This window comes from Styela clava, chromosome 4 (assembly GCF_964204865.1).
Source record: "Styela clava chromosome 4, kaStyClav1.hap1.2, whole genome shotgun sequence".
NCBI lineage: Eukaryota > Metazoa > Chordata > Ascidiacea > Stolidobranchia > Styelidae > Styela > Styela clava.
Window position 1 is genome coordinate 15,220,228 of NC_135253.1, and position 9,599 is coordinate 15,229,826.

Consider the following 9,599-nt stretch of genomic DNA (forward strand, 5'->3'; position numbering starts at 1 on the left):
CTACTAGACCAATTGCTTTGAATCCGATGGTTAAATATTGAAGAGAGATATTTGTTATTCTTCACTAGATTGCTAGAAGGCTATTACTTTTTGGGTCCATAAATTTGAGCATATCCTGATATCTCACTTGTCTTAATTCTGATAGCATTCAATTTCACATTTGTTAAAATCAGTTCACCATGTACTGATGTAAATCATTCAGTAATAGCGAGGATTACATTTGATCAGTGCATGCACGTCACGACACTACTTCTCATGCCTTTTGGTCAACCTTTGTTAAGGACTTCCCTCTCCCCTGGATAAATATAAAAACCATATCATATGGGTTTCAAACCTAATATGGCAATCAGTGGTGTTATGGCTTGTGTGCTCCATCAAGAGCTAGGCAATCTAATATAACAACTTAACAAAAACTCTTGTCAGTTCGGGTTGCATTGATATGGTGCAGTTCCACTGAAGATGTAGTAGTGCAAAACAAAAGTCATTCTTTTTAATGCAATTTAAAGCATTTTCTATGTTGTATTACAGTAAATTAATATCAGATCGAAATATACCGTCCAATTTACATGATAGTCTTTTGAACTACGATGGGGGTGTTTGATCATTTGTATGAATCTATTAAAAATTCGGCACAATTACAAATGTCGTTTAAGATAGGTATTGGATCAGCAGCTGCAGCTTCATTACTTCACTTTTTAATAAAAGGTAGATAAATACTTTTACATCTGATATTAGTACAACACAAAAGTATTTATTTAAATACTGTTGCATTGAAATGTTGCAAAATGATCAGATATAAGCATAAAACAAATTATATGGTGTACAGTGAAATCTTTGCCGGTTATCGTAACATTCATAAGCTATGAAATAAATACCCAAGTACACTTTTTATTCTTTAATACTAAAGTTTGGATTATATAAAGAATGGATTCATTCAAATCAGATATTTTACTTCAAGAGTGCATTGCAGATGCAATTTTTTCATGCACAAACCGGCATGGTCCACACTACAGTGTGCAAATTTTTTATTGAATCAGATAGAGAAATTCAGCACATGCAAAGACTCATGTGTGCACATTAAAACACCAAGTACGATATCGAGCGATATACATAATGAAAAATCATAAAATCTTATTTTCATTTCAGGAATACCGCACAGATCCATATTTATAGGCATATACACGCTGGTACCAATGACAATAGGGACATCGTAAGTTTGTATTTATTTTTATTTAATTTTGTGAATCTCAGTTTGTGTGTGCACATTCATATGTATGTATTGTATAATTTAGTTAACTGCATCTAAAATCAATCTTACCTTAACAGAAACTGAACTAAGTGTTGCTACTTTAAATTTCTGATATAACCTAGCACAGACTCGCATACATTAATTAAATGAGCATTGTATTACAGTACCATTAACTGATGATAATGTCAATATTTTCATTCATTCACATATCTTCCCTTTTTCTTCTACTTGCAACCTCATTTGGCAACTTTTCATGTGTATTCCATTGCAGATTCTTCTATGATTACCAGAGGGTCAAGCAAAAGTTGAGAACTCAGCAATATGAGGCAACGATCAAGCACAGACTCTTAACTGAGGGTACAGAGGATGACCCTGCATCGAACACTCCATAGAAGGATTTCCTCATCTGCAATATGACACGGTGGTGCCACTTGCAAACTGTGATATTAGTCATCGTGGTCTTTGGCATTTTCCCCTGGGCAATTGTTGCTCAAGTCTTTGTCATCTTAAATGCAAAGGTTTTTTGATAAAATTTCATGCATATGAGTATCGAATTTTATATGCAAAATGCTCACCATCATATCTCACTGAACACCATAAACAGTAGAAGAAATTTTCTCTCAAATGCCTAGTCAAGATGAAAAGCTTCTCTTCAACCTGAAAGATGTCAAAGCTTTAATATTTTTTTTTGGAATACCTGTGGAAAAGTGAGTTGAAATCGATCTATGAAGCACTGTGATACAATGGTTTAGCCAGGGCTGTGGATTGGGGGATAATTTCAATTGATTCCAGGCTCTGGGTTAGGAAAAGTTTTGACTTTCTATCGACTCTTTAAGACACAATTCTCAAACTTTTTGTTCGCGCTGTGCCAAATTATCAGGGAAAAAAAAGAGTACTTACAAGTAAAAAAAATCGCTACCATTGAATAAATCTTTTCCTCATTTTCCTTTAGAGGCGAAATTGCCGAAAGTAAACGAATGAATTTACTGATTCATATAAACAGCATTCAAAATAGGAAACATTAAAACATTTATTATAAATACAAATATTTGAATGTTCAATCATATATTAGTTATTTAACACAATTCTGGTAATTTTGGGGCGCACTTAGAGCAGTTATCTCCCACTTTGGGAACTGCTGTCTTAAGTCAAGCTCCAGTAAAAACAGTCAAACTCCGACTTCACAGTCCCAATTTTGTGGGGTGTGTTCGGCTCCATACAACGATCCTTCTAGGGGTTGCCATAAATTAAAGACTGAAATGACTCGTAATCAATATCACTTACAGTATATTCTTCTTCCTCCTCAATTTTTTCACACTCTTCTTCTTCCTCCTCCTGTGACAAAGCTTGCACTGGCCAGAAAAAGTCAAAATCAGGACTGTCGATTCCTTGCTCACTATCGAGCTGATGACAAACTTTTTGGCTTTTTCTCAAATCTTTTTCAAATTGCTGCACAGCAAATTTTCCACTCATTCTTGCTCTGAAATCAACCTGAAATAAATTACAGTGTAATTTTGTGCAACTTCATGAAAATAGAGTTGAAAGTATCTGAGAATTAAGTTAGCGTATATACGTCACCGACTGTGGGGTCAGAGAATCTTTTTATGGCAAAGCCTGAAATCTAAATAGACAAGTTTAGTTTAAACAATTTTCGGACGATTGGTAATTTATACTTGTAAGGAGTAGCTTTTGTCTAAGATATATAATGATATCCTTCTGACCTGCAAACTTTCATTATATTTTCTTCTTTTATGCATAAGGATAGTTCTAAATTTTTCTTGGGCTTCACGTTTTCGTTTTTCATGGGAATCTTTGCCCAATCCAGTTTTATTCGCTTTGACTGCTATTGGAACTGGCTCCACTCTACCAGTTTTATTTTTTCCAAGACCTTCACCAGGTTTGTATCCCATCTTCTGTAACATAGCGAAACCCTTGTTTTCATTCCCTAGTTTTGTATCTAAGCCTTTGTCTCGTGTCTCTGCTTCGACCATTTTTAATGGTTTTCTTTTGTTCTTTATGTCCTTATCTTTCTTTTTTTTCTCTTGTTCATGTTTTCGTGCATGGTTCCCCCAGAGAAGGCTAGATCGAGAATCTGAACTGATAATTATTCATATATTAAGTGTTACCATCAAAAATTTCAATCTGGGTTTGAATTTGAGAAAGGACCTTACAAGTACTCTAAATACTGAAATAATATTTGCTTAATTATATAAAACGCTTCGATACAAGGGATATTCATTCTCAAATGGCTGAGATATTCGGTAAAATATTAGAAGAAATTGGATTTCCTAAACAGTTTGAAATATTCCATATAAGTCCTACTATGGTACAGTACCGGTACTAACATGGTGTGCTCAAGTGGAACACCTCTTAGTTGCCATTTTACCTCCTGTTTCGCTGATTGGATTGGGAAGTTAAAATACAGAAATATTCGTACTTATTGGCCCACCTTCCAGAAACAAAAACATCGGACATGTAGTCGCATTCTTCATCCGCGTCGGCCATGTGCGTTGTCGAATTATGAATCTTCCCTTTTCACACTGTAACAAGACGAATATCGCCACATCGGTATATCATTTGCCAATCCTGTAGTAGCATAACACTGCGGCATCCATACCGGTACGGTACCTTACAAAATAGCACTTCCAGCAAGCCCGCACTGTGCACAGAGCCGATGTGAGGAGAGTGAGTCGCTTTTCCAAATTCGCTGGAGTCGAATATTTGATGGATTCGGGACCCGGCACCGGAGTCGGTTTCTCCAATTAAATGGCTAGAAAGAGAATTTTGCGTATTGACTCCATTTCCCCGAATGTCATCTATATTTGGTATCATCGAATGCTCAATTGAATTTACTTGATACCCTAGCAGAGTATGAGCTTTTGTTTCAGATACATGGATTTGATGGTGGAGGATGCCCTAACCGACCAGCAACTACGCGAACCCACGCAAGATAATTAGAGGTGCGGTGGCGAGCGTATTACAATATCAAAATAATTAAAGCCACATTTTCAAATAATGTTGTTCATATGGGTCATTCAGCAAGACCGACGAAGTGCATGGCTGTGTCAAATAATCTTAGACTTAACTAGTTTTTTTCACGTTTGCGGGTTTTCCTGACGGGTTTATATCTCGATACGTCCACCGAGATGTTCGCTCAATAGTATATTTATATATTCCCATATAATTGACCAATCCACAGGATTCCCGTGGCGAGGAAACAATTAAAATTTAAGCAGTCACTCAAACTAGTTTTCAGTTATGGTGATGAGCATTAGCTCGTTTTCATGATTTTGCTAGCTATTTGTCAGTTTTGGAAGGTTGTACCGTAGTAGTATATATTTACGGTTGTACATATCGTTCGTACATAATATATATCGTTCGTTTTGTTAATATGTTGTTGATTTTTATACGATTTTTATTTCGCCAAGTGGCTACGTCAAGGCTGTCTGTGTTTTGATTTGACGAAGTCGGTGTGTCGAAGCGAAAATGTTTTGGTAATGCTGCAGTAGGATCGTGTGGTGACATATGCCAAAATGCTTACGCCACTTCCATTAGAAGTACTTGCGGTATTAAACTACACTATATCCGCAGCTATCAGCTATCCAAGTCCATGCTTCCGAAAACAAAAACATTATAACTAATCCCATACCCGACTTGGAATGGTAACCGGACGAGAGGCCGTGGTTCGCCATATGGATAAGCCGTCTTATCGGCTTTCCTCTCCCCCGGGATAAATATGTAAATCCTAATCCTACCGCAACTCCGCCAAAGCGAGTCTTGCTACCTGCGTAAGATTTCGAGGCTGTTACCGCCGTCGCATGGTGAAATAAGGTTCTGTCGATTAAGCTCCGGTTCTGGTATAGGGGGTATGGCTCAAAAGTAACGAGGCAGTAGTTGCCGCGAACATGATACCTCCACGCAAAAAAATAATTTCAACATCTGTATACTAATTTATTTTACATGAAATGGACCTATGGATCGTCTTGTTTTTATGTTGTTGTTCTTGTCAGTGTTTTTGGACACGTGAGTGGACCTATGGATCGTTTTGATATTATATTGTTGTTCTTGTTGATATTCTTCTTCTTCGTCATGAAAAAATCGATTTACTCTTTTAAAACTGGACAATATGTTTTGAAATTTTCAGTGGTTAAAGATTTATTTTTTTTCCAGAAGGATATGGACCTTTCCCCACCTTTGACCCCAGAAAAATTCTTCCTATACTTTACCATTGCAAAATTTTCGGGGCTATTTTAAGAGTGATTTTGCGAATTGACGCCTGGAAAATGGGGTATGTGTTACAAACCATCATTATGATTCATCGCATACAACAATCTGTTTTTTAAAAATACCGGTAAACAATTTTAGCCTAGTCTATCACAGCTATTTCTACACTAATTTTTTATTACTGCAATTAAATTAAAAATCATAGGAAGACAGAGTGATCATTGAATTATCTGATTAATATTTAAGTTTCCGAAACACAACTGAAAACTAACGAATAGAGTTCAAAAACGCGAAAACGGGATAATGTTTACGACCACGCTTGAAAATCTGTCTGAGTGAAAAAAGTGCCTGAGCGGATGCAAAAAGATTGTTACGTCACTTTTTGCATCTTGCTGATTGGCCAATGTCAAGTAAACAAGAAAGTCGATGCTCTGGGAAAGGTTCATTACTTTTATTTACTCCTAAATTTGCTATTAATCTTATGAGATCTAATATTTCATCCAAAATTGCGCTGTATTACTTTTTAATTATGGGAACACGGTTTTTAATCCATTGTCGGCTGACTGTGAAAATTCTTGCGACTGGAAAATCGGAAGTTTTTTGGGGGTACGGTACCGGTAACATCAAAGATAAGGAGCTTCGCTCTAGACAACGTGACCATATATTTGAGCGTTGCTCTCTTGTTCTCTTTGTTATTACCATAGTAGGAAAATTTCACGGTATATAGTTGATTAATGTTTAAACACATAAATAAATATAAAATAAATATGTTTAATGTTAAATAACTGAAATACTGTCCAAATATGAGGCAAGCATAATATGACACACTCATCATTTCGGTTTCCAGATTTTTGCCGTGAGACAACAGTTATCCATATTTTCTCCATTTCCTTTTAAGAAAAGTTCAAAAATTTTCCTATATAACAGTGTTTCATTAATCATCCCAATCAATTTTTTGCTAGCCTTTGCATGATTAGAAAATGAGATTTTTTGAATCCTGAATTAAAATTTTAAATTAGTGATGGTTGGCTGGACCTTCATAAGCCCTCCACAGCACCATATATCCCCGGTAAAGTCCGGTATCTACATCTTTAGTTCGCATAGCTTTCCATAATTTTGTCAAAGAAATCCAATAGGTAGGATACTTGAATCTTGCCACATCCATAACAAGTACCATATCTTCCTGTAAATTGTATCCACCAATAGGAGAGAAATGTCCTGTACCAGCTTGACCCAAAGCACCTCTTCCATATGATACTATAATAGCTTTTTTGGTGCATTTTGTAGCATTTTTCACATCCTCTTTGAATTCTGAAATATCCATAGTGTCAGAAACCCGTTTCAGTTCCCCGTCAAGCTGATTACACAGAGCCAAATGCATGAGTTTGTCCATAGGAATACCTATTTTCCTAATTTCTTCGAGGGAAGACCTACAATCAAGCATATCTTCGTGATACGAGCAAAAATCGCCTTTCCAAGTCAGAACTGGATCGACTGCTAGAGAATTGAGAACCATGACTAGAGATGAAAGACCACAATAAAATAGTTCTTGGGTTCTAAACTGACTAGCGAGTGGAAAGTAACAATTCATGTGCTCAGTGGCCAGAGCAGTTTGAAATAATTGCTTGCCTTTTTCTGATGCAAATGCAATGCAGATGTCAGGCAGAACTTGCATGTGAAATGTTTTCTTTGCAGTAGGAGTCTTCATAGTTGGCATTCAAATGTAATTAAAGTTAGCACTTTTATATAGATATTTATTAACTATAGTTGGAAACAAATTCAAATTTTCATAAAAATATAATATATATATATAAGAATAAATAATTTTAATATAAGAAAATTATAACTTCGAATTATTATTTAAATTGTGATCACTACAAAATGTGGTATGAATGACTTAGCCTATATTAACTTGTCAATCATCACACACTCAATTGTAAACAACAAACATATATGGAATGCGCGGGATTGCATTGTGTTAAAATCGACGATTTGTCTCGTCAGCTCCACGTGTTATTTAGGCCGTATTCTTCGTATATCACAAATTTCCCTTGACATGTCTTGTCTCACGACGACAATAATCATAATTTTTTGTACTAGGGCAGAACTGTTAGTCCAACGAGAACAGTCAATTATTATATGATCACAAAATCGTAAAGAAGTATATCCGCAGCTCAGATTTCCAAGTTTGAATAGCGGCCTTGCAAAACGGTTCCATTACATTTGAACCCACGTACATTTGAACCCATGACAATTGCACCTGTATGCTATTGAACCTATGGAATTTTTTTCGTTTCACGGATAGTTAAACCCATACTAACCCTAACCCATGGGTTTTAGCACCCGCATATAGATTGAACCCGTGGATATACGCATGGGTTCAAACGTACATGGGTTCAAATGTACGGTCACCTTGCAAAACACTAAAATTAAAACGAAGAAGCGTTTTTTCTCCAACATTGCAAGTCGCAAATATTTGTGATACACATTATGATAGATTGCTTTTGGGAACTATATAGCGTAGTCACTGAAATCAAAACACATCGAATATTATGTCAGTGGAATATCTTTTTATCCATTCTAAAACTACCCAATGGGACCGCACGCCAATTTTTCCCTGTAGTATTTATGACATATAAGATAATCAAAGGGAAGTATAAAATATACTTTTATTTAGGCTCTGAACATCGGAATTTTGTCGATAAACTCTATTTTTGCAAATTCTTTCTGTCTCACAGGCATCCCTTTATGCATCTGCCACGAGGTCATTGATAATACGTTTCATTTCTCGCCCGAAGCAAGGTGAATATTTCCTACTGAAAATGAAGTGAATATTAAGACTGAAAAACGACGTTATGAAATACCTTTTATATTAGAGAAAAAAACATAAATTTTGTAGTTAAAGCTAATCAATGTAAAGTATGTTCGACAAATTTTGTATTGCATATATAATACTAAAAGAAATTGCACTCTTCGGTAACTAATCAATGTGAAGTGTGTTCAATCAATTTCCCTCTGTACTGAAAAAAGTTTGCTCTTCGGGATTTTATCGCTGCCATTGGGATTTTCTAACGGAGATATCTTTAAAATAATCCTTATTAATCAGAGTGTAATGTTTTTCTTTTGTTCTAAACCGGCGCAAAGGCTTGGCAACGGTTACATTGAACACAATTAAAATATATGGCAAGACATTTTAAATGCTCGTATTGGATACGAATTGAATATTTTGCGCAACAGAAAAATTGTCATCGTAATGAGATCGGCTCTTTTAACAAGTGACTTATAAAAACATGTCTTCGATAAGATTGTAGCCTCCAATTCGTGACAAATGGTCTGATCCTATCCGCCCAAGAGTATGACAACGCCGTATAATAAATACATACCTTCATCTTCTTCCAGTGCTACATCACAATCTATGTTCATCTCTATGTTCATCACATTCCACACAACACATTTGGTGATAAAACATTCCGTTTACATATTTGAATCCTCCTTTGAATCTACTGTACTTTGTTCTTTTCACAGTTATTATTTGATCCTGCTTATTAGTTTTATTTCATACGAAAGCCCTTCCAGCTCACAAACATCAGTCTAACTACATTCGAGCCTCAAATATTAATAAACTGAACTCACCACTCTGAACATTATGACTAAATCAGGGTGCCGATATTAATAGTTTCTACTTTCCCGATTTATCGAGAAATGAGTAACACAAATTTATTAGTCATGTAGTCATAATTATTTAATAACAACAATAATAATAATTGCAACTTGTTCCGCAATATTATTGAACAGTTTTATTCACCCAATTAGTCACTATTTGTAAAACTTTCTAATACCTTAATATACTGATTATTTGGCACGAAGTGGACCTATAGATCGTTTTGTTATTAGTATCTTGTTGTAAAAAATACATTCATCGCGCTTACTTCTATGCGCCGCCGTCCACATTTTGATTGAAAACATTTTACAATTATAATATTTTTTGTTTTATCGTAATCGAAAACAACCCTTTGCGGCGCAGCAAATAATTACTTCCGACATGCTTTTCTAGCAATTTACAGCGTATGAAATAGCTCTTAAGTATTATTTAGTATCTATCGCGGATTTTATTGGTCAGTTTATC

The 9,599-nt window shown here is 35.5% G+C and overlaps 2 protein-coding genes and 1 pseudogene across 4 annotated transcripts; 1 reads left to right on the plus strand and 2 right to left on the minus strand.

The window, feature by feature from the left end:
• Positions 1-477: 477 nt before the first annotated feature.
• On the plus strand, positions 478-2,397 carry LOC120326927 (uncharacterized). The gene is made up of 3 exons (XM_039393283.2): positions 478-705; positions 1,147-1,210; positions 1,521-2,397. The coding sequence occupies exons 1-3, from the start codon at positions 588-590 to the stop codon at positions 1,639-1,641; spliced, it is 303 nt and encodes a 100-aa protein (XP_039249217.1). The 5' UTR covers positions 478-587; the 3' UTR covers positions 1,642-2,397.
• Positions 881-3,919, minus strand: LOC120326925 (G patch domain-containing protein 11-like). 3 transcript variants are annotated; one of them, XM_078112014.1, is made up of 5 exons: positions 3,687-3,919; positions 2,971-3,346; positions 2,534-2,740; positions 1,825-1,906; positions 881-1,754 (listed from the first exon to the last, which is right to left on the minus strand). In XM_078112014.1, the coding sequence occupies exons 1-5, from the start codon at positions 3,752-3,754 to the stop codon at positions 1,696-1,698; spliced, it is 792 nt and encodes a 263-aa protein (XP_077968140.1). In that variant the 5' UTR covers positions 3,755-3,919; the 3' UTR covers positions 881-1,695. The 3 variants fall into 3 exon arrangements, with proteins under 3 accessions (XP_077968140.1, XP_077968142.1, XP_077968141.1); XM_078112016.1 differs by having other exon boundaries at positions 2,971-3,341; positions 3,699-3,918; XM_078112015.1 differs by having other exon boundaries at positions 3,699-3,917.
• A 2,569-nt stretch (positions 3,920-6,488) lies between these two features.
• On the minus strand, positions 6,489-7,181 carry LOC120325959 (glutathione gamma-glutamylcysteinyltransferase pseudogene; annotated as a pseudogene).
• Positions 7,182-9,599: the final 2,418 nt, after the last annotated feature.